The sequence below is a fragment of the Electrophorus electricus genome, chromosome 22 (assembly GCF_013358815.1).
Source record: "Electrophorus electricus isolate fEleEle1 chromosome 22, fEleEle1.pri, whole genome shotgun sequence".
Lineage (NCBI taxonomy): Eukaryota > Metazoa > Chordata > Actinopteri > Gymnotiformes > Gymnotidae > Electrophorus > Electrophorus electricus.
The window spans coordinates 9,888,074-9,913,062 of NC_049556.1; the positions used below are offsets into that span (position 1 = coordinate 9,888,074).

General features: G+C 44.0%; 2 protein-coding genes across 3 annotated transcripts in view; one reads left to right on the plus strand and one right to left on the minus strand.

Annotated features, from left to right (window-relative positions):
• gdap1l1 (ganglioside induced differentiation associated protein 1-like 1) lies at positions 1-14,341 on the minus strand. Of its 2 annotated transcripts, XM_035521601.1 has the most exons (7): positions 14,180-14,341; positions 10,673-10,869; positions 6,801-6,993; positions 3,090-3,263; positions 2,046-2,140; positions 1,511-1,625; positions 1-1,087 (listed from the first exon to the last, which is right to left on the minus strand). In XM_035521601.1, the coding sequence occupies exons 1-7, from the start codon at positions 14,235-14,237 to the stop codon at positions 744-746; spliced, it is 1,176 nt and encodes a 391-aa protein (XP_035377494.1). In that variant the 5' UTR covers positions 14,238-14,341; the 3' UTR covers positions 1-743. The 2 variants fall into 2 exon arrangements, with proteins under 2 accessions (XP_035377494.1, XP_035377495.1); XM_035521602.1 differs by lacking the exon at positions 14,180-14,341 and having other exon boundaries at positions 10,673-11,173.
• Positions 13,366-24,989, plus strand: part of jph2 (junctophilin 2) — a 17,578-nt gene continuing 5,954 nt past the window's right edge. The window contains exons 1-3 of the mRNA XM_027011965.2: positions 13,366-14,147; positions 16,036-16,861; positions 24,668-24,786. Coding sequence (XP_026867766.2) covers positions 13,769-14,147; positions 16,036-16,861; positions 24,668-24,786 — 1,324 coding nt within the window. The 5' untranslated portion in view covers positions 13,366-13,768. The remainder of the gene's footprint in view (positions 14,148-16,035; positions 16,862-24,667; positions 24,787-24,989) is intronic.

A 24,989-nucleotide genomic window follows, 5' to 3' on the forward strand; every position in this document is an offset into this window, starting at 1 on the left:
TATCCTGTATTTTATCATAACCCCGGGCACTAGCTCTCCCCTTTGTAACCCAAATGAGTTATCCAAGCCATCAGTCTCTGTTCATCCAGACACTAACACTGTTGCGTTTCATTCTGCTAAAATGAATCCCAAGTGCCTCTGCTATCTGTGACCATGCCATGCCCTCCATCAAGCGCATGAATGAATGTGAAGTACATATTAAGCTTGGCAGTGTCTGGCTACGGCAGACGTAATGGAGTGTTTCTGTCAGGGTTTGAATGGGCGAGGGTCAATCAACAGCAGATTAAAGGGCAAAGGGTTAACGTCTGAAATATAAAACACAGGTACTACAGTGTTTGGGCAGTCATGCTTTAACCAGTCGCCATGTGACGCGGAAACACCCCACTCAGGAGGAGTTTGCAGCGCTTTTTAATTTGGGTTGTGACTTTTCAATCAGCTGAGTGAAATCAGGCTGTAGGTAAAATATGAGCGCAAGAAATCCACAACCTATTTGGTAAACCTCGGAGTCGAAATCAGAGAGAAATTAAAACAGAAAAAAAAGTGGACACACCGATCTCCAGAAAATGTGCTGTTACGACGAATTCTTTGTCATGGAATGTTCTCATGTTCTTTGCTTACCCAGACAGTAGTGGCTTCTCTGCACAGTATCATCCTTCCTGCTGCAGCGAAAACATCTGGTACGGAAAAAGTTTGCCACGTCGCACAAATACACAGACACGGAACGTTAACAGGGGAGACGTTCACTACATGTATTTCTTTTTTAAAAACCAATAGGCAAAATAGCCCATCCCTCCGAGGGAGCCCATTAAGAAGGAGGCGCCAAAAAAGGATGGAGGCTTCTTTTTCACCATTCGGAATGCATTAGGTAGGACCGCAGAGAGTAAGGTTGTGTGGATGTCTCCCAGGACCTTGCGGAAGGCGAAGCGCTTCTGCACGCGCTCGAAAAACGACTGCAGGTTGGGTCGGCTCCCGTCCTCCCAGTACATCCTAGAGAGTCCCAAGAACTTGAGCCTGTGCAACGTGGCCCCGAGACATATATCAGCTAGTGTAAAGTCAGCTCCACACAGCCACAGCTCGCACTTCTGACCTGTTGGAAAAAAAAAAAAGGTGGTGGTGGGGGGGGGTCAGCGTCATGTTGTGGGAGTTCAAAGCCAAGAGGCTACTGCTGTTGATTTGTCAGTGCAGTCTGCACGAAAAACAGGAAAATGAGATCATGCATTTGGAAAATTTATAATAGGAGTGACTTGACACGCTCTGAATGAACTGCTTTATGTTCTTAAGGCCTTACGAAGTAGTTGCTCTAACACCAGAGACTTCCAGACCTCAACAATGAGCTAAAATCATGCAGACGCGTAGAGATATGACAATCTCAGCTAAACGCAGAGCTGAGCCTGGAGCCACTGCAATGTAACCTCAGCCACTGTTCAGACCAACACGGCAGGCCATAAAGCTGTAGTCTGGAAACATCAGAACAAACGCATTTAAAAATGAAGCAATGGCTGACATGTACCTTGATATTCCAGTTTCCTCTTCTCCAGTTCTGCTTCGACTTGATCCAGGACCATTGCCAACTCACTGAGGATTTTCTTCAGATAAGTCACATTGTCGTGGTCCAAGATCTTCGCCTGTCAGAACACGAGATGGAGAGATGTCTGTGGAAGCACACCTTATACCAAGGACAACACCCTGGCTGCAGTCTGATCTGACATGTAATGTAGACATCTCAGTGATATTTTGTTACAGCAGTAACTAATCTAGAGAACAGGGATTGGGAGTGTTCATTCATCCATCAGTAACTAATGTAGAGAACAGGGTTTGGGAGTGTTCATTCATCCATCAGTAACTAATGTAGAGAACAGGGTTTGGGAGTGTTCATTCATCCATCAGTAACTAATCTAGAGAACAGGGTTTGGGAGTGTTCATTCATCCATCAGTAACTAATCTAGAGAACAGGGTTTGGGAGTGTTCATTCATCCATCAGTAACTAATCTAGAGAACAGGGTTTGGGAGTGTTCATTTGTCCGGCATGTTTCACACTGTCTCACCATGAGCTTCTTCTGCTTGGAAAGGTAAGGCTCTGTCAGCTGGGGCTCCTCGTGATCCAACTTCATCAGTTCAGACGCGGCATTGGCCAAGTGTCCTGAGACAGGCAGACATGGCAGTCATAGCTTCACATCCCTCACAGTCAGCCAGAGCTGCTCACCCAGGTGTCAAGGAACATGCGAGTATGCTAATGCAGCATTAGTGCTTTTGCTTTTGAAATCTTTACAAGGCATAAACAACAGGGGAGTGAATATGTCTGTGAGGGGATGCCTACTTCAATAGAGGTGGTTTTTTATTAGCAAATAAAATCAAATATACTTGTCCGGTGGAACAGAAGTCACAGGGTTAGCGTTGGTGTTCCCCTGTAGATTAATAACCGGCAACAAAAACAGGTATGAGCTAATTATGAGCAGCTGTGGGCACACGGTCAGAAGTGAGAACGCTCAATAACTTAGTTTTAAACACACTTGACAACTAATTAAAGCCTTTAATAAGATTTTACAAGCAAAAATTAAATCAATGGCGCTGATTAACGTCATCCAGCTGAGGGTCTCTGCCCAACCATCATAAAGAAGATTTATTGCCAGCAATTTACAATGTGAGTTTATTAATTCCTCTGTAAGGGCTGGATCAGGTCTTTACTGGCCTGGTTCATTTCCTAGATTGTGAACTCTGTAGCTCAAAACAAAATCAGCAGGTTATGTGTCAGAAGCGTCTGCTCGAAGCAGCTCACACAACGGCGTCCCTTCGCTGCAGAGTGCAAGGTCCGGCCGAGATGGCCGTGCTGAGTTCGCCGCCACCGCCAGCATCGTCTGAGGAGAAGCACGAGGTGAGGTGGCCCTTTTATTTGGGTTTCATTCCTCGGTCATATTCTCTGCCACACCATGCAAAGCAGTGACCAGATTTGAGGTTCCTCAACTGCGAAAATAAGCTAAACAGAACCTGAACAGAAACAACCAGAGCTCCAGAATGGGGGATCTACCGCTTCCCGGGGTATGTGGCCTTCGGACCGCGCTCAGGAAACACTGAATTATAGCATCACTTACTACGTATTTCAGCAGTGGCGTACTTTGGGATCATGGAGTCGGTGGTGAGCTCCGGGTGGAGGATGCAGCCGTGTGTGTAGGCGTCCATGGGTAGGCCGTCCAGCAGTTCTCGGTACTGCTGCACCCGCGCGTGCATCACAGTGCCTTCATCCGGAATCAGCTGGGGTACTGTATCTGTGGACACACATACACACACAAACACACACACACACACGGACAAACACAACCACAAATGTCCAGTTTGCATGGTTGTGTCCTAGTGCTGTAGCAAGGGCAGCAGGTGGTGTGTTCGTTGAGGTTGTTTGTGATCTAGTCTGGAAGTGTTGGCAGGGGGAAGCAGATCGTGTGGTTCAGCTTGTCTTTTAATAGCCAGCTGAAGGAAACACGTCCAGAAGATCGTTAATACCGTTGCTGAAATTTAGTGCACCGCGTGGGCATGCCAGTAGTCAACTATGACGTCACTGAGGTCTGAACTTTTTTTAAAGTAATATTTTTATAGCTAAAAATAAAATTTCAAGTTAAATACATTCGAAGCCTTGCTTTTGAGGATGGGTGTGTCTGTGTGCATGTGAGCTATTACCACCAAAGCATAAAGTATGCAATTCCCAGATTACCAGAATAAAATATGATGAAGCGGGTTACCAGATTACTAATCTCACATTGCCAGACTCTCTGTGAAGAAAATCTCTAGGGAGTCTTGTACCTTTTGCCCCTTAATGTGGCCAAACACCACCTACTATTGCAGTGCAAAACCAGTCACGAGCTTGATATTTTGGCATGACATATAGAAGGAAGCAATCTTAAAAATGACACTGCATAAACAGCATAAACTGTCCCTTGGGAAAACAGAAGTACACAGTAGATCAGTTGAATGCTGCACCTGTAATGCTGACAAAACTGCTGGACAGGCGTTCAAGGAAAACGTCAATCTGCAGCACTTCTCTGCACTTTTTAGTGCGCATGACCAATTCAGGAGTTCTGAATATGACGCCAAATCACCAAGATGCAATGTTGGCGTCAATCTCTTAATTTATCAGTGCATTTGTCTGTGAGGTCTTTCACCTGATCTTCAATAAATGATAGAAAGGCACACAACCAACTCTGAAACCCTGGTTTCTGTTCACAGAGAGATGGGCATGCTTAGGGCTTTTCCTGTAGCCTGCCGGAGAAAAAGCAACGGTGTCTCTCTAATTGCATTAAGCGAAACTCTTGAATTACTATTAATGATGAGATATCATGAACTTCACAAGTGTTTTGTCAGGCCCATGGCTTTATCTGTGAAGGGCTCATCTTACCTCACTATGAGCAAAAGAGCCTGAACTTAGCTGAAATATCAAAACACTGATTCATGTAGAACAAGTATGAAAAAATGTGTGGAAGTGTATGCAGAAGAATGGCTAGCCAATCAGAACGCAACTGGCAGGATCCTGACAGGGTGCCCAGGTTAATGCACTGTAGACATTAGAGTCTCTGCCTATTTGTGGGTGGGGCGTCTGCGGCTGAGACTCGCTGACTCCAGGCTGGAGTGATTGTATTTGCTTGTGGCCAGACATCTGGTGTCAACACAGCATGGCTGGGAGAGATAAAGGAGATAAAGGGAGATATAAGGGAGATATAAATGAGATATAAGGGAGATATACAGCTAAAAGCTGAGATGCTGCAAAAGGCCTGGACGTTCCCCGCCTGTCTACATCACCTCCATGTTTTAGGGAGGAGCGGCTGGCTGACAGAGGCCTGGCTGGACTCCAGCCTGCTGACCAATCAGCCTCGACCCCCACACGTCCACCCAGGCACTGCCCGCTGGGCTCAGCTGGGCTCTACCGCGGTGCAGCCTCGCAAGAATGTGAGAAAAGCTCCCCGCGCAAGTCGCCCTACACCAGAACTCTCATGAAGATATGCTCAGGCCCTTGGCGAGCTCTGCTCTGCAGGGCGTCAAAGTCCAAGTCAGGCGCCGGCGAGCCGCTACTGCGGCACTGCGTCAATATATATACAAACACGGGCACCCACTTAAAGGAGTGTATCAGCTACCGCACGCCCTCCTGAAATAACGCACTCAGCATCCTCTCAGGCTAGCGGACAGCCCACGAGCACAGGCCTGATACTGCTGTAAACGAGCAGATGGGTACAGAAGACGAAGAAGCAAAACCGGCACAGGCACCTTGTGCCTGAAAGTCAACCACCGCCACCGTGTGATCTGTCGTTCACGCGGCTCTCCTCGCATTTCAGATGGCTCCTGTCTCAGTCTCCCCTCTCAAATGACATCGTTTCCAGAAAATTAAGTCCCGTTCTTTTATTGTGTTTGAGATGTTTGTTTTTGATATGAATATGTATTTGATATGTGATATGTATTGTACTTGATACGTATAGTGCCTTCATGCCAGACTGCACGTCACGTAATTCCACGTGAGGTTTTAAGCACTTTAAGATACAGACTTGTCGAGGCTTTTCATAAGCTAACCTCAAAAACTGTCTCGTTTTAGCACTGCCTTCATGGGTGTGCTACCATGGAAACCCCTGAGGGACCTCGGTGACCAGGCTCACTTTCCTCCCAATACTTACACACTGATTACTGACAGTAGAAATATTACAGGTCAACCGATACACAATGCAAGAAATGCAATACACAGATTCTTCAGACCAGCCATTACAGTCATTCAGCAGTAACTGAAAATGTCCTGGTGCTGTATTTTAGCTGTGATTGGTCCAGCAGTTTCTCTTCACTATCGACGAGCTTCCTCATTGTCATGGAGAGTCACTGTGCTGCAGTGTAGTGTTTTCTGATGCTAGTCATTCAGCACATGCAGGGCTTTATGACAAACTGATGGGCTGAATAGGATTTGTCAGAATATGGAGCCACTAGACTGTGCAGCGGTTTGGTAAATCGAACATCGGACTGGAAATTCTGAGCCAGGTTCAGAGGTAACAGTCGGAATTAGTCGATTAACCATGATCATTCATCCAGCGTAGCTCTAATTTGGAGTCTTTATACAGACATATCTAGTACTAATACTTCAGGCACACATTCACTATTTTATTTTAATGTATTTTCTCATATTCTTTCACACAAGGCCAAAATATCAACACTTAGGGTTACTGTTCGTCTGTGATCGCTTACTTTAGAAAATGTGTTGATGATGTAGGAGCCGGCAAAACAATCTGACCATTGTCCTCCAGACATCTTTAACACTTTGCCTCAGCCTGCTGTACCAATATACCTCAAATTAAACCCCTTGGATACCACATAACATTGGTATCCAAGATGTTGCACACAACCTCTATTAATCACTACAGTCTAATTGACTTGCTACTAGCATTGTCTACACGCATATCTCATCCATCCAGGTAAGATTACACTTGCAGAATTGATTGAATCACATCAAAGAACCAAGGAAGCCCCTTGGATAAGTGGCAAAATGCTTTTGTAAAATATATGGTGTTCATCTAACTTGATTCAATAACTCTACAATTACCCCTGTTGTTATGAAGTGCTTTAGCTCATATCAAATGAATCATAGCTCATATCAAATTCACATTCCCAGTCTTGATCAACCCTCTCCAGTTTACACCTGGGGACAGTGGTTTTCTTTTCTGCAGTACACACATGCTTAAAACATACGACAATGGGGTGAACTTTCTAGTGACCTCGCTCGATTTCGCCCTCGCTGTTCTCTGTCCTTACCGCCACTGAGGTGTTGTGGAGCCAGCGCTTACCGCTCGTGAAGTTGGCCTCCAGGTACTCGATGATTTGGCTGTAGTCGCTGACGATGGTGTCTCCGTGGATGAAGACGGGCACCTCCTCTCCCAGGTTGAGCCTCATGAACCAGGGCTCCTTGTGCTCGCTCAGGGGCAGGCTCACGTCGCGCTCCTCGCACAGCAGGCCCTTCTCATTAATCACCAGGCGCACCTGCCGGACAACACACTCCAGCTCAAAGGCAAAGGTCCATATCGAACGATGCGCACTGGTGCCGTGCTCCTTCGCCCAGAGAGCACCCATCACGTAAACACACCTAACCAACCGCAGATAAGTGACACAAACAAAAGGCATCACTTACATCAAAGGCTGAAATTAAAGAGAATAGGGTTTTACTTTACATTACAGTAGCACAGTGTCACACGCACAATAGCAGCATATGTCTACTAAAAATAGATTACCAATATTTAAGACTTTAAAATGGTCAGTTCCCCCTCCTTGGCGTGATTCTGTCTATTTTTCTTTGACTGGAGGTGATGTTAGCATTGTTGTTGCAGTTGCTTTGGTGTTGGGCTTTTGTGTAAGTTTGCTCAGCTTCTGCGATGAATCTCATTAATCTCAGCTGTGTTTGCTTCTCTGGTTTCAGTTTCGGTTTTCGTCTGTCCCGCTCAGTTTAGTGTTGTTGACCACTTTGGCTGTGGTCTGTTTAATAAAACTCTACGTGCAACTGCATCCTGCTTTAATCCTTGCTCCCTGCATCGCTTTGTGACCACCATATAATACTTGCCAAGGAATTACTCGAGATCCCAAAGATACCCAGTTGCTCAAGCAACATATGTAATTAAGAAATCCAGTTTAAAGTCGGAATGTCTGCTTTCCTGTCTGTGTCAGAGTGCAACGTTCAGCACAAGCCATTGCAGAGCAGCCTGGGGTAAGGCCGTCTCTCCTAGGAAGAACCTGAGTAAAAATATTGAGCATGCTCGTGGGGCCTCCATATGGCTGCGGTGCATGTCCTCAGGACAAAGGATCATCACTGTTTCTGTGCAGGTGTGGGGTTTGGGAGTATTATGAGGGCAGGTGGTTATCAGACAAACTGAAACTTGCCATGTACATTGATTGTAATACTAGCGACCTGTGACCTGTGAATGGTGGCCAAACGCCAGCCCTTGACCATTTGACATCACGGGTAAAAGCACTATTTCCCCTTAATATAAATACATGCAGGCAGCATTTTTGATCAACTCGATTTGGGTGACTGTTCTTGGAAAGGCATGATTCAGTGGTAGGCTTTCCTACGAGGGCAACCTCAGTGGACATAATTACGCTGAGCACCACAATTCCATATTTATGCCCTTTGAGCTGCAGTGTCTTACAGCTCGATATCTTTATCTCTTACTCCTTCCTTTTATCCTTAACAGAGAATGCAAGGTAATGTTTGCACATGTGTGTAAAGCATTAAGTAATCATTCTGAAGCACTTTTTTACTTTGTTTTCCGCTGCTTTCCAGCTATTTTAATAATTTCCTTCAAGGAAGACCTTTCTGCAGTTTGAGATCCTGCCCCAAGATTTCCATATTTATATTTAAAGGTTATGTATAATGCATTTATGCAGGAGCAAAAATGCAGTCAAACACAAAAATTATATCCATAAGAATGGTTCATGTCCAAAATGAATTCAACATCAATAAAACTACATTACATTTAGACAAATGAGTTTAATAGTGCTAATAGCTCAGTCATAATGCTAGGCTTCATTATTATTTTAAATAGGGCAGACAGAGATGCTGAAATATCTCTACTGTCTACAAACTGCAGTGGTAAGTAAATCAGTACAGGAGCAGTAGAATTACAGCGTGTCTGGAACTGGAAAACACAATATTACATTTCATCTTCCAAAAGAGAAGCAAATAGTCTTGAGACACAGGATTAGGAAGCGCCAGTGTGTTGCACTTGTTAATTAATGTCTTTATAAAACATACAAATTTTCAGAACCAAGTCTGTGAATTGGTGAAGGAAATGGAGATCTAGATACCTGATAAATCATGAGGGTACTGAAACAGAGATCTAGATACCTGATAAATCATGAGGGTACTGAAACAGAGATCTAGATACCTGATAAATCATGAGGCTACTGAAATAGAGATCTAGATAACTGATAAACCATGAGGGTACTGAAATGGATATCTAGATACCTGATAAATCATGAGGGTACTGAAATGGAGATCTAGATACCTGATAAATCATGAGGGTACTGAAATGGAGATCTAGATACCTGATAAATCATGAGGGTACTGAAATGGAGATCTAGATGCCTGATAAATCATGAGGGTACTGAAATCTGCGTGGAGTTCAACTTCTTTCTGCTACCCATCTGCCATGAGAAGCACTACAAGCACTGGTTTTACGACTACCTGAACAACCCAAAGTTGATTTTACTTTAAAGTAATCATAACTGGAGCTTTCAAATGACATGAAAAGAAAGGAAATAAGTGCCTTAATGTATTGCACCAGCGTAACTCAACTCGTAAGTTAGTTATTTGTATTTCACTTTACAGCTCAACACACTCTGCCCTTTCAGACCTTCTCACTGACGTGGCTATTTGTAAAGACAAGGAAGGAAGAGTTACTGGTCTGCATTGGCTCTACACAGCAACACTGCCAATATTGGAGCAGAACTAACAGTTCAGCTGCTGAAATAACTCTTACAGTGTTCATTTGGGATCATTGGGACCTATATAAACCTTGCAGATGACCAGCTGTGGGCCTTTTGCTCCATGGAACAGCGGCAGTAATCCTCCGATTAAGTTGTCTCTTTCTGCTGGAGCACAGAGATTAAGCGAATTCATGGTCCAGAGCATCAAATATCACGTAGACGTATTTGATGCAGGATGGAAATGTCAGCAGAGGTATCTCACACTTGATCTTGCTTAGCCCGCTTTTTCTTCTGATGCCTGAGTCCTTACACAAAGACGTACACTAAATTTTTTATGAAATCTGGCACACTCAAGAATCCACTGCTTGCTGTAATGCTCATGTTTTGTGTCTACAAAACTCAATCCCTTTAATCCAAAATTTATCAAATATATATCTATTTTTTATTTCAATGAAAATTACTCCATTTTCTTGTAAGCCACTTAAGAGAAAACTGGTGATTTTAAGTTTATCAATATCAACTGTTCTGTAGACCTTTACCTTTCTATATTTCCACAGAAGGAAATTTTGAAGGCCTTTACCTTTTGTATTTTCACAGGCCTTTTATTGGTTTCATGTATAACATAAAACGCCACACAAATCTATACAACACCAGCAAAATTGAGCTTCATTAATGAGCTATTATAATTTCATATGTAGTGGCCAGACCCTTTTTGGCTGGAGCTAAGTCGTGACATCCATCTAAACCACACGGTTTACGGATTTCCGTTGGCGCTGTCCACAGAGCATCAGCTAAATATCAGCCACACGTTCGCAATGCAACTGACAAGAGTATTACAGTCGGTTTGTTTTTCAGTCTGGCTGCATCGTTTTTGTTTTTAGCTGGGCTGGCTCATTTTAATGAATTATTTAAGAGTGCCATCCTCAACTCTATAACGACGTGAAATGAGCTGAACTGTCAAATTGGGCGATTTATTCTCCGAAGTCAGTCCCAGTGCAACACAGCGCATGAACCTTATTGATCAGCAGTACTAAGATGTGGGTTTTGAACCAGTCGAGCTATTGCTTCCCTCCCGTGTTCTGCAGCGGTGTGATACGCGCAGGATCAATGCGCACAGTAACCCATCATTACAAACGGAAGGTGAACTAAATGTCCGCGCTGTATGAGCATCTCGCTGCATAGCATGCAATGTACAGAAAGAGCATCTCCATTTTCCAGCTATGTTGTTTTTTTGTTTTACCTTTTGAGAGCTGAAGGACTGCGTCCAGTGATACAGCACGAGCCTGTCTTTGGAGAAAGGCTTGTGCTCTGTCGTGGGCTCGTGGTCGTCCTCTCCGTCTGCGACTTTGCCATCTTCATCCATGGCCGAAATGGGCCACCAGCTACAGTTGGTGGGGGTAATATTGTTGGAAGACGCCATGGCAGAGGATTTTGTGCCTGCGAGAGGGTATCGGGGAGAGAGAGAGAGAGAGAGAGAGAGAGAGAGAGAGAGAGAGAGAGAGAGAGAGAGAGAGAGAGAAGGGGAGGGATGGTGAGAGAGAATGGCAAGGCGCAAAGGATTTCACCACCTCGAACAGGGCATCGTCGATTTAAAGTCGTTGCGTCGGCTCCCAGCCGCTCCTTGGTCCCGTTTGATTTCCTTCAACGGGAGAGATTAAAAACCGAAAGAACCCGACACCCTACATCTGTACAGTGCACATACAAATGAGGATTGGACACGCGCGCACACACACACACACACACACACACACACACACACACACACACACACACACACACAGCGAAGCATGAGCAAAATTAAACGTATAGTATGTTACATCACAGAAAACATGCGCAGTGAAGTCGTGTCCGGAAGCCATCCTTGGCTGTGTGATAGACCGGAGGATAAGGGTTAGAGTACATCACAAATGCAGCTTGAAATATGGGTCGCATAAGTAAAGTATGCATAGAGGTATTTTTGGTCATTTAAAAAGTAATTATAGGATGCAAAGGGAATATGCATTACATGTAGTGATGTTTTGACTGAGTAATAAAGGTAACAGTCATTTTCACTTTGTTTTAAGTCTTATTGATTTAAAATAAATAATTTTACTCATTCGCAGCCATTCTGCCCAATCTTGCTTTACCTATTCTCAACCAGCAGAGGGCGTGGTTTTGTCATCTCAAAGTACTCCAAGGAGACAGTAGAATCTCGCAATGATACACTGTATAGCCAGTGGTATGTGGATACCTGACACACCTTTTTGAGCTTACTGGATATACCCATTCCAAAACATTAATATGGCCTTCCCTTTGGGAATATAACAGCCATCACTCTTCAATCAAAGCTTTCCACAAGATATTGGAATGTGTCTTGGAATGTTTGAATTTGCACCAATTGAGTCAAAAAGAGCATGTGTGATATCAGGCACCAATGAGATATCCTGGCTTGCAATCAGCATTCCAACTCTTCCCAAAGGTGTTTGGTTGGACTGGAGCCAGGGCTCTGTTCAGACTACTAGATCTCCTCCACACCAAACTTGGACCCCTCTTTGAGCACAGGAGCGCAGTAATGGTGAAATTGGAAAAAGCCTTCTTCTCCAGACTGTTACCACAAGTTGGAACCACTTGACTGTCAAAAATGTCTTTGTATTCTGTAGCATTAATGTTCACTGGAACTAAGGGGCCTTGCCAAACCATGAATAACAGCCACAGACCATTACCCACCAAACTTTAATGTTCATTCTAGGAATTCTGTGTAGTGTTTTCCCAGCAGTGGCCAAAACCATATTCTTCCATCAGACTGCCAAACAATGAAGTGTGATCACTCCAGAGAACTGTTCCCGCAGAGTCTGGCCAAATAATATTTATGAAAATTATTATTCTTACATGTTTTAAATATAAAGTGCAAATCAAATTGCTTTGTAGTCTATTTCATAATGTTAAGAAGAATCATTGGTAAAATGACTTATTGCTCCTTTGAGTTGTATAAATCTGCTACAGAGCATTGAACACAAGAGGGCGCACTGTTCTTTTTATCAGTATTGACCAGGTGTCAGAATGGAAAAGACTGCATGTACAGTAGATTAGCAATACATTCAACACTTTCCGCTGTTTAGTAAAACAAAAATATATACACATCAAAACAGCATTGCGGCGTTAAACGCGCCGGTCGGATGTTTTCTGCTAAGATACTAAATTTCACAAATTTTCCTTTCAGCACTTTCTCTGAATGCTACTTGACTTAGTCAGCTAGAAATATTTACTAGCATCTTCTATTAACCAGCGTAAAAATTGATCATACTTTATGTATTATTTATATAATGTGAACTGAGTGTGACCCTCTAATATATTATTTAATTGTCGTTAAAAAGGTCTTAGGACAAATAATCTGCTTGTTTCATGGTTTTGTTTTTGACTAAAAGAGTGCTTTTATTATATTAACATTATTTATGTGCACAGTTTATACGGTACATAATATACAAGGATAATAGAAAAACTAAGATGAACGATATGTACCGATGTAAAAATTATGTTTTTTGGCCTCAGATAAGCGCGTCTGCGCAATGTCATGCATGTAAATTAACAGACATAAACTGGGGAATTTACTTTGGCCATGGGACCCTCTGAAGTTCAGAACCTAGTCCAGTACTATCCATCAAGACCAGAATGTAAAGTCTTTTGTTTGCATGTTCCTAAAATTAATCAAATCCAACTTAAAAAAACCAAACGACAAAAACAAACAAACAAACAAACAAACAAACAAAAACACGCTCATCTTGCCACAGATTTGACCAAAGCTGATATAGACACATGCTCGTATGCGCTAAACTGCAAATGATCTGGCACTGTTTCTAAAGTGCCTTGTGTGAGAGCAAGGATTGGGCTGTATTTTTGGAACAGCGTTGGGATCTGGTAGCCTTGTTGGGACTGCTAAAGAATACCTAGCGGCAGCGCGCAGCGCCGGGGAGATAGCGCAGAGAGGGGAGGTAGGGAGAGGGGCGTTAGTCGAGCCACCTTGAGAGCCATGAAAGATCCGTGGCTCGGCAGTTCTGTTCAAAAGTGATCACTTGACAACCATGTAACCAAAGAAATTCGGCCTCCCTCTCCCTAGGCAAAACTGTTTGACGGATTATAAAGGAAGAAGAATTTGGGTTCAAGGGAATAAGGCTGTCAACAAGTGATGCGCGTTTTCGTTTGCCAACAATGACAGAAGTCCAAAAAAACGGATCCACACTTTGCGAATATCCTTACACGAGGTCTACTTATTTAGCGGAAGCGGCGGTTTGAGGAGGTCACTCCCACTAGTCCCACTAGTTAGTTAGAATAACGATTTTAATTACTTTGATTCAAAAAGATGAGTGGAGGTCGCTTTGAGTTCGATGACGGCGGGGCTTACTGCGGAGGCTGGGAAGGAGGCAAAGCCCACGGACACGGAATCTGCACAGGACCCAAAGGCCAAGGGGAATTCTCCGGCTCCTGGAATTACGGGTTCGAGGTGGTAGGAGTCTACACTTGGCCAAGTGGAAACACATACGAAGGATACTGGTCCCAGGGAAAACGCCACGGTTTGGGTATCGAGGCCAAGGGTCACTGGGTTTACAAGGGAGAGTGGACGCACGGTTTTAAAGGGAGATATGGTACGCGCATTAGTTTGGGAAGCGGCGCGAAGTACGAGGGAACCTGGAATAACGGACTACAGGACGGATACGGAACGGAGACCTATGCCGATGGAGGTAGGTGGGAATACTAAACCTGTTTAGCTTACCTATTTCAGCTGTACTCTCTCGCAGGCCGCCACGAAAAGTTGCATTGTGACTTGACATTTAAAGACGTGACTTCTCTGTAACATAACGCGGAGGCCCCAGAGAGGCAAAAACGCAGGTCACATTACGCAGACCACTGGGGTTTTTAAAGATGACCGGTCCTCGGGAGGAAACTGAGTAGTAACCAAGGAAACCATGTAGTAACTCCAACAGAAACCCATTTGCCTATCTAATAACCGTGGAACTCCAGTGTGCCCACAGATGGCCTGTTGGTTAAATGCCCATCGCCAGGGAGCACGTGCCAAAGAAAAGGGAAACAAGGCTGCCAAATTAAAGGTGTCACGAATTCTTGTTCTCTCTGTGCATTCCAGAGGGTGTGGGTGGGAATGTAAAGTTCCGCTGTGCATTATTCCCTTGATATTAATAGTATGTTAAATAACATTTTATCTTTAAATCAAAGATCACGCTGAGCTGCGTTTCTGTTGTGCTCTGGCTGGCACAGGAAATTTCATCTTGTTGTGATCATCCGTGTGGCCAACCTTGTGCCTGGCACCGGGCCAGTGATTTACCACTTGAAACAAAATGTGGAAAACTGTCGTTGGGTGCATTTCATTAAAAAAAAAATCAACAAGAGCAATATACGCTGGTAACGAGGCATTGCTTGGATCATGTTTCTGTATGATCTCATGCTGTTTAATGTAATTTATTTGGTATGCCAGACGAATACTCCATGGAAACATCTGTATTACAGTGTGTCACTTCAGACATGAGCTTTGTACGGCAGTTGTTACAACAATCATATGAACAATGTGATCCCAATATAGTCCCATGGTTCTGAAGTCTTACACTCCTCTCATGTAGTAAGTCACTTTAAATGATCTAAGGAAGTAACACTGCATAAGGTAAACAGTAGCTGTTGCAGTGATACTATCCACACAGGTGCTTGTATGGCAAATGCAGACACTTTTTTGTTGCAGGTACCCTCTTCAGCAGCATGTGTTTCTCTTCATACTGCACTGCAGCCTGTCGCTGAAGATCTAGGCTGTTACATTTAACCTGTCTTATTCGGAACAATCAACATAATTATATTGTAACACCAAAGTTCAAAAAGCTAATCTTCGCTTATAAAAAGATAACTAATATGTAGCAGGTTGGTCACCAGTATCCCAATAATGGGAGCAAAAGTAGGTCACAGTAGCCTATGATTTAAAAACAGCATTTTCCTTACAAATGTAATCAGTCTACATGCATATGCAAGCTGAGTGTGTTTCTCTTATAACGTGAGTGAGTCTGTAGTTACTGGCAGCTGAGTCATCATTCTGCCGTATGTAATGCAACCCTGCTGGTGAAGCACCGTTTATAAGAACACACAAATAACCCTGACTGTGCCCTGCTGACTCTGCCCGTGACCCAGGCCTGATGAGCCCACTCTGTGTGGCCTGGCCATGGGACTCACATATACAGCCACACGTGCTGTTTTGTTTCTATGTGTGCTTTTCATGGATACAGGTTACAGATCTAAAAGGTGCAGGATTGTCATTGAAGGTTTATTTGATGCACAGAGAGATGTTTTCTTAGCTGAGAGTGCCGTGACGCAGCCACAACGCTGGTAGAATGGAGACAGGCTGAAGCGTTTCTAAAATTGTTCTAAATCATTTCAATGGTGAAAGAACACTTTAGTGTGAGTTTACTTTGTCACACACTTCATGAAATGGGCTAGTTTGTATAAAGATAAGGACTCAAACGGATACAGATTCAAATGATACATAGCTAAGGCTTAGATGGATGTGCACAGCATGGATCACGTGCTGGGTTAACCCTGCCGATGCTGAATGTTGACCCATCCCTGACTCTGCAGGCACCTACCAGGGACAGTTCACCGGAGGCATGCGTCATGGCTACGGGGTGCGGCAGAGCGTCCCCTACGGCATGGCGGCGGTGGTGCGCTCCCCCCTGCGCAACTCGCTGTCGTCCCTGCGCAGTGAACACAGCAACGGCGCATTGCTGCAGCTGGACACCCCGCACGTCGTCACCACAGGTGGAGGCCCGGGCCAGGACGCGGCGGGCGGGGCAGCAGCACCTGCGGGGCCGAACCGTGGAGGCTTCGCCCTGACGCTGCACGCCGACCCTGAGCTGCTGAAGCCGAAGAAGAAGGGCCTGTTCCGGCGAGGCTCGCTGCTCGGCAAGCTGTCGCGCTCGGACTCGCGCACGTCACTCTCCAGCCAGAGGAGCCGCATCAGCTTCCTGCGCAGCGAGTCGGCGCTCAGCTCGGCGGCGAGCGACGCCAACTCTGTGGCCAGCCTGGGCGAGAGCGAGGGAGAGTGCGAGGGCCACGCCTTCCCACCGCCCGCCGAGGCCGACATCGACGCCACCACCACCGAGGTGTACACGGGGGAGTGGAAGAACGACAAGCGCTTTGGCTATGGCGTCAGTGAGCGCTCCAGCGGCCTCAAGTACGAGGGCGAGTGGCTGGACAACCAGCGGCATGGCTACGGCTGCACCACCTTTGCCGACGGCGGTAGAGAGGAGGGCAAGTATCAGCACAACGTGCTGGTCAAAGTCGTCAAGAAGAAGATGATCCAACTGAAGGGTGCCAAGACCAAGCAGAAGGTGGAGAGGAGCGTGGAGGGGGCGCAGAGAGCTGCTGCCATCGCCAAACAGAAAGCAGAGATCGCTGGCTCCAGGTCAGTGTGGGCTGGTCAGTAGTGTGGACGGTGTGCTGGTCAGTAGTGCGCACAGCTCTGGTCAAATATCTTTGGGATGCAGTAGAAATTTCTAGACGTCCTAAAGGTACGCTGCAATCTAGAATACAAAGGGCTTGTTCTGGAAATAACAGCAGTGCACTGCTTAGTCACTTCACTGTTTAAATTGATCTATTTCAGCTTGGCAGCTAATTATCCAGCCACGATTGGGATGATTCAGACTGCTTGTGGAAGGAACAACACTAAGGTGCTATTTCTGTGGCTCTTCAGAACTGCTGTAATATTGATATTAGAATATAAATAATATTAATTAGATCATAATATTATAAGAATCTGCTGTGCTATAATAATCTTTCCCTCTTGGTAGACAACCTAGGCCCAAGCCTTCATGAAGGGTTTAGAGAAAAATGTGGCATGGTATAAAATCCTGAAAGTGACCAACTAGCATAACTATAGTCTCAGTAAGAGCTATGCCCCTAGCAAAATGCCACTGCTTCATGTTTTATGACCTCAGGTTTAACCAACACATGTCTGTACTCTCAGTATGACTCTCTGTTCTGTCACTGTCTGTTAAGTGACCTTAGATTCCTACCGGGTAAATGAACAAACAAACAAACAAACACGACCACATAGTTGAATCTGGGCACATTCTCATCTTAATTAATGCCACATGGTTTCTCCCCATAGTTCTGGTTAAAGGCACAGACTGGCCATTCATGCGATCATTAGCATTTAGGCAGCAGCAGCACAGAAGGGCCCCTTTGCTCTCTCTCTTTGGCCACCTGCCCTAGGAATTACGGGAAGCCCAAAAGTTACCGGCTGAGTTCATTGTAGTCTGACGTGCCACAGAGTTAGTTTACAAGGTGCACACCTGACTTTGTGGTAATGGGACAAGGAGTCAGATTGTCTCCTTACACTACATTTGCATTGGCGTGTGGTTGTAAACCTTTTACTTATCTTTATTAATGGTGCAGTTCACCTAAATATGGCTTAAGACCCCACAAAAGTCATAAAGCAAGCACTCCTCATTAGCTTTCCACTGGTAGCTATTAGCATCACCCCAATCAGATAGCCCTTTAAGATTACAAAAGCCTTTAAGAGAAGAGGCATGAGTAATTTCATATAAGATGATTAATCGATTTGCATTTCAATAATAGTTGCCTTGCTTAGTTAACGATATTAAAAATGGGGCAAAATTTTTTCATTAATTTTTTTTTTTTCATAAATCAACTTAGCAAGATCAGCAAATGAAGGCTGATAGATCGATTGTCCTTGCTGCTAACATACTGACAACAAAAAGATGTTTAGAGAAGCGTGGTGGCATATTTCTGGTGTTGTGTGTTGTTGTTTTTTTATGAGTATGAGTGTTTTTTTTCCCACACCATTCATCCCTGATTCCATCTTTTGCCAACGCTCTTTCTCACGAACAACTGATGTACTACTTTCTTATATCTAGGCATCACGTAGTTTCTTACTAAGCCTAGGGGAGTGTAGCTTAGAACTCGGCGAGGGCAGCGCTGTTTTGCTGCGCTTTGCGCATCTCCTTACAAGGAGGGGAGATTTTATCAAAGGCGCAGCACCTGACCCGAGCCCCCTGTTTATAACAGTGAGCATCCAGATGACGAGCTACAGAGCCTGTCAGTGGCACAGGGAAATCTAAATATTTTACGCGCGAGACAAGCAGATTTATGAATGTCAGTGGGTTTCTGCTCCCTCTCAGCATGCCTGGGGCAAGGCTGCGTGTAGATTCTCCGGGGGACTGTTTACGCCGCAGTGGGGTGAGATATTTGGGAGGCAGCCGATTTTGCGCCGAGGTGGTCCCTGATTCACCTGGGGACTGTTTTTCTCTCTCTTTCTCTCTCTCTCTCTCTCTCTCTCTCTCGTTATCCCCTCCCCCCCCGCGCTTTCTCTCTCAAATATGCTATTGTTTGTTAGCACATGGCAAGAGCTAGGTAGGGGTTTTTTTTTTGCCACAGATTGACAGCACGGGTAAAATCGCAGGAGACATTTGAATGCTAATGTGATACTGTATATCCCAATGGTTTTGCTTTCGTTGCTTTGATTTTTTTTTTAAACAAAAAATCAAAAAGTTTTTCTTTCTTTTTTCTCTTATTTCTAAACCTCCGAATCCCACCCAGAGCAGCACACAGATATGGGCCATTTATATGCGCATTTGTTACCCTGACGCCCTTAACAAAAGCGCTGGCCTGAAATGCTAATATTCCTTTGTGCTGCTCTACTTGAAATTCCAAAGATGATGGGGAATTACAGCAAGAAGAAATGTGCTTTTTAGTGTGCACACCTCAATCTTTTAGCATTCTCCGTACTTTGTCCAGACTTTCCTTGGTTGAACATTTCTAGAGGAGCGTTTCCTGGTCCCATTCACAAACGTGACCTATTCCTCACTGAAAAATCCTCTGGAAATGTGACCACATCTGTCAATTTACCTCTTTCAGAGTTATATTAATAACAGCAATAAAAGTCTCTTTCAAGTCTCCTGCATTTGGACAGATCGCACAATCTAAAGCCCAACCAATCAGACCTCACGCATCATAAAACACTGGCATAATAGTTGATATAGTGGAGTTTATTGCTTTGTTGCTGTGGCAATAACAAATGAAAGCTGAAATCTAAATGGCTGAGCCCTCCCAGTGCATGATTTATATAAGCCAATGAGGCGTGCTGATGGTTAGATTAGCACCGGGTCCACATAACCCACATGCCCCTAACCCCCCCCCCAAACTCTCAAATCTCAGGCATTGGAAATTTCTTATCTTGAGAGGGATGTTATATTGTATGTGCACATGCCATCCACAGCTATTCATTTGGCATCTGTCATTCATTTGAACGCAGGGGGCGGAGCTAGAATCGCAGCATAGAGGGGGTGGATCATTCTCGTGGCGCCCTGCTGATGATGTCATTTTACCTTTTACAACTGTAACACAGGTGATCTGTCCTATCCTATCCTATTTAAAAATAAAATAGACATAGTGTTATACATCACTCTAAGGCCTATTCAAACATAAAACAGACACAGTGGCCTCCATCATTACAGGACCTGGTCAAATCCAGGTAGACAGCCTACAACACCAGAGGCAGTGACACAGACAGGCACTGAAATGTGGTCAAGATGGATTTAGAACATCAGATAATCTAGCTAACATGACGGATGTTAGATTTCTCACCAATTGTTGCCTCTGCTCAACTTGCTGTGGTTTAGTGTAGCCCATGTATTCCACCATCCAGAACCAAATAATACGAACAGGTTAGCTAATGACCTTTTTGCACTACACTCCCTTTTCATTATCCAAGAAGCATCTCAGCAGGGGGCCCCTACTAGGCATGGGCCCTGGGGTCTCCACACCCCCTACCCCCATGTGTATGTTTGAAACGAACGAACCCTTATCTTATGAGGGCACTTCCTCCTCAGCTAGGTGCACAGGCTGCCATCCCACTGAGGTCAAAAGTGAAGTCTCCAGCTGACGAGCAGGGCCCTGGGCCCGTCGACCAGCCACAGTGTATTTTGAGCAGGGCCTGGTGCACTCTGGAAGGCGAGGCTCCTCTGAGGCCACAGAACTGGGTGTAAATGACGCATGCGGCCCCTGGTGTGAGAAGGGAGGCCTGCCTAAATATGGACAAGCACTGTTGCTGTATCACAATTGCAGGGGAATGCAACAGCTGATAGCTCCCAGCTCCCAGACACTCACAATGAGCTGGGGTGCCCCATTTTAGAGTGCCAGTGTAGTTACACTGTGCTCCCTGTTAAGCACTGTTGATTAGAGATTAGTGAAGCACTGTTAGAGATTGCAATCTTTTTTTGGTGCTTGATTTATTGAGTTTTTTTCCTGTGGCTGTTAGGGTAGATGAGCAATTGTACAGTTTCATTCACAAATCATTCATCTTCGCTTTGTTTCTTGTAAAACAAAAGGCAAGCAGTTGAAAGACCTCTGGACCTAATGAAACAATTAGCATTTAATTAAAGAGAACTGGACAGAAAAGCCCAATGGAGGGTTAATAAGGGTTTCTTCAATCAGAGTCTGCCTGTTTCTTTTATAGTTCATAGCGTTAGTTTAAGCATAATGAGGGATATTCCAGGGCTACTTTGGAAACAATTGAAGAAGTCAGTGTGAAGGAGTTTAATCCTGGTGAATTGGCTGTACGGGACTTCTGTGGCAGTGTTCCTGGTTAAAACCACACACATGCAGAGAGCTATGTGAACCCTTGCGTCAGCAGTGGTGTCAGATCTTTCAGCAGATATAAATATTACTCTGCCTGCAAATAAGTGGCACCTCTTGCAGTGTATACATGTACAACACCTAGCCTTTATCTGGTGTTTTCTCTCTCTGTCTCTGTGCCAGCCCAGCTTCACATAACATTATTTACTGCTATAAAGAACACCCTAGTGTATTCTATGCTACATGGCAAAATATATCATGACCACTTGCTCTATTTTCAAGGATATGGCATTGATATTAATTGCCATGAGGTAGTGTATACATGACTTGAGGCTTATGTTAAAACCTATTTTAGAACCACAGTATTTCTAATACACTGTCCTGAAGCAAGCAGCATAGAACATGCTCTCCTCAGAAGGTCTACAGCTCCTGGCTCAGGGGCAACTTGGCAGGGGGGGGCTTGAACCAACAACCTCCCGTTTACAAGTCAAAAAACCTAACCACTGAACTGGGCTTTCTTAACAATTCCCACTGCATGTTTTAGGACTGCTCCTGTTCTGAGATGACCCAGCAGCAGCAGCACCCAGAACTGGCCTGCCATCTGCAGTGACTCGGCTTTGCAGCTTTTATGTTCTCACAGTTCTGGTGTCTGAGGGGGATTTTACCACGAGGCTTCACCCTCGCCACATGCTTAGACTGAGTCGCTGACTTGCTGCAGCTTGTCTGTAAGAAGTGGCTTCTGTCAAATGTTTCTCCACGCACTGCTTGGCAACGTGATAACGCAGGCATGGACAAAACCAGCTCTACTCAGTCTATTCCCAGATAGTTTATGGTTTTACTTCTTTCATTATGTTCATACTATCCATGACTAATAATTACATTTTGTTTGTTAATGGTTGACTCCAGCATGCCAGTAGAGAAGGTTAAGCCAGGACATGGGAGTGGCTTGGAACATTATCCTGAAAATTTAAATGATGAATGAACCATCGAAGCTTGGTAAACCTCTGTGTGTCAGTGAGATGCTGGTACAGGCTTATTTGATTGTGTCCTGTAATGGTTCAAACCTTAGGCAGTACAGCCCAGTAATCAGAGGTATTCCTCCGGTAGTAGCAGCCAGCTGTATAACAGTATCAGTGACTTCTAGGCCACGCTAAGTGGCTTTGCTGGGAGAACTGAGTCTGTGCTGACTGACTGTAGAGTGGCATCAGCGAGAGCTGGAAAACATAGGATCTAATAATCCACGTCTACACCATTCCTCTGCTCAAACCATGTATGACAAGGAGGAAGAAACGAAGAAATGGGGTTTTGCTTCCACAACCTAAAATTGTTGGTGCTAATATGAGCTACACATTTGAAGCAAACTTCAACATTAGAGTTTAACTCCCAGTATCATATTTGTAACATCAAAGACAAGCTCAAAACTAATATGGATGGTCCTGTTTGTACTTTTGAAAAGCATTCCAGAAACATAAGAATTAACTGTGGTGAGAAATGTAACCATAAATATTTAAATAGAAGAATCTTACTGTGTATGTAGACCCAGTAAGTGAAGCCTTGTGTTTAAGTTTTTCTAAGTAACCGGTAATGGCAGTGACCATTTTTCCTACGACAGGAGCCAGCTGTATCATAGTATCAATCACCTCCAAGCTAAGTAACCATGGAGGAGCCTGGAACTATGCTGATTGGTTGTGGACAGGTGTAGATCTAAGATCCACTGCAGAGAGTTCTGAGCCCTTCTTAACGGTTCCATTGGGAAGGGCCTTCGAAACACTGTCTTAAAGTGGACCCAGGCTATTTTAAACTCCTGGGTAACGTTACAGCATGTTAAGTATTCCCACAGTAATCACAATCTGTAAGGTTCAAACTCATTTATGCCCAAGGATGCTTGCCTATTTGAAACACTGCAACACTGTTTTTGATTAATAACTCTGAGTTAAAACAAAATAAATTATCTTTTTTAACCTAAATATAATTAAAAGGTTTCATATAGATGCTCTGATAAAGAGTTTAATTTATTTTCTTGGCATAGTTAGATGGGGTTTACTTCTAATAAACAGCGATTCAATACAGCATAAAATAATGCTGATTTTATTACAGTCATTTTATTTTCTTGCTTAGGTGCTTTTCTGAGCCAGCATGCTTTGGGCATGATTATAATACATAGCTACAAACAAACATTTGGCACAAATAATCAGCTCCCCACTCAGGTGCCAAGCCTGCGGAGTGGTGCTCCTTTCCCCAGGGCGACCTCGGTCATTGTCAGGACCTGGGTGTTGAAATAATTTATTTCTACACCAGCATGATGTCTGAAGAGTACACCCTCTACTGCACAACCCTCGCCTCACGCCTGACCTTCAACCCTCAAACAGCCTAAACACACTCGGTCTGCAGGTGCCTTGAAATGTCATGTTTTGTTTTTTTCCCAGATTTCCATTACTACCTGAACGTGGTACAGAGAGGGGTTCTTTAGTGCTGAGCGGCTGTGCTTATAAATAGAGCAGACAACTGCATCTTCCAAATAAAGAAAAGGGGATGTCTTGAAATGTTAAGGCTGTGCGTTGCTATATGAGAGATCACCAACAAGATAACATGAATGGTCTTTAACAATAATCTCTGTTTCCAAGCTAAAAAAAAAAAGAAAAAGAAAAAAAAAAGTGCATATGTGGGAATTTCTAAGGCCTTGACCATATCCGAGAGACTAACCTTGTGACCGATACTTCAATTATTAATAATAAAATAATAGTCAATTATTAATAGACCCAGTCATCAAAAATACAGCACAACCACCTTAGTGGTGAACACCAAGAGTGCATTTCACATTTGGTAATGCCATTTAAGTGAAGCTACTCTCCCATTTGGAGATGTGCTTAGTTTATGCACACATCAGTCATGTTCTGCTAGCAAATCACCTAATCATAAATGAGGTGGGGTTTACCACTGTCAATCAAACCTTTTTCCCCATACTTCATGACATACTAAACTGAATAAGTTGAATCCAAACTAAGACTAATCACCAGGTATCCTGTAAACAGGCTTGAATGTAGCAATTCATTAAGAATTATTGCAAAACATATAAAGCGTTTTGTTTTCTTAGGTACAACATGCCTCACTGCTAAACTAATATCCTAAACTTTGCAGTGAACCACAGAATGAAAGGCAGTCAGATAATATAGCAGGATAAACAGAGCTTTCCTTTTGCGGTGGGATCTTGAATCACTGCCACGCCAGATTACATTTATAGGTCTGCTTTCCCCTGAGCATATGGTATATTTGGAGTATTGGTATTTTGATTCTCATTTTGTTTTTGCTCCATTAAGTGTTCAGTCACTGGTTACAGTGTCATCACAAAACAACATTATGAAATACTGTTCTTAAGACTGTGAAGTATTCATTTTAATTGCATTGCTTGCTTACAACATGCCTTTCCAATGAAAAAATAAAATTCTCCTGCTCTCATATAACACAGGGACTGATATCTATCACCACAACGGACCAACCGAGTCTCTCATGTCTCCTTCAGATGCAGGATTATGCTGTTTCACTGAGACCATATCTCAGGTTTTCCGTTGGAATGCACCGGGAGAATAATTGATTGGGATTTTTTAATCTGCAGAGCCGCCCATGCTAAGAGTAAAGGAGAGGCTGCAGAGCACGCAGCACGAGCTTCCAGCAACGAGTCCGGTGTTGCGCGAGTGGTTGCCAGAGAGCTCTCGCCTTCATTCTATCAACCAGGTATGTGTAGGAATCTCAGAGGTGTTCAGTTTATTCTAGGCAGCAGTGATAACCATAAATTCCTCATTTCAAAAAATGTTTAGATTGCATAATTTAGTTTTTCCTAGTTTTATTCACACAAAGTATGTTCTGGCTTCTGGAACAACCCCTGGAAGCTCTTTGACGGAACAAAATCTTAGCACTATTATTGACAAGACTGGTAA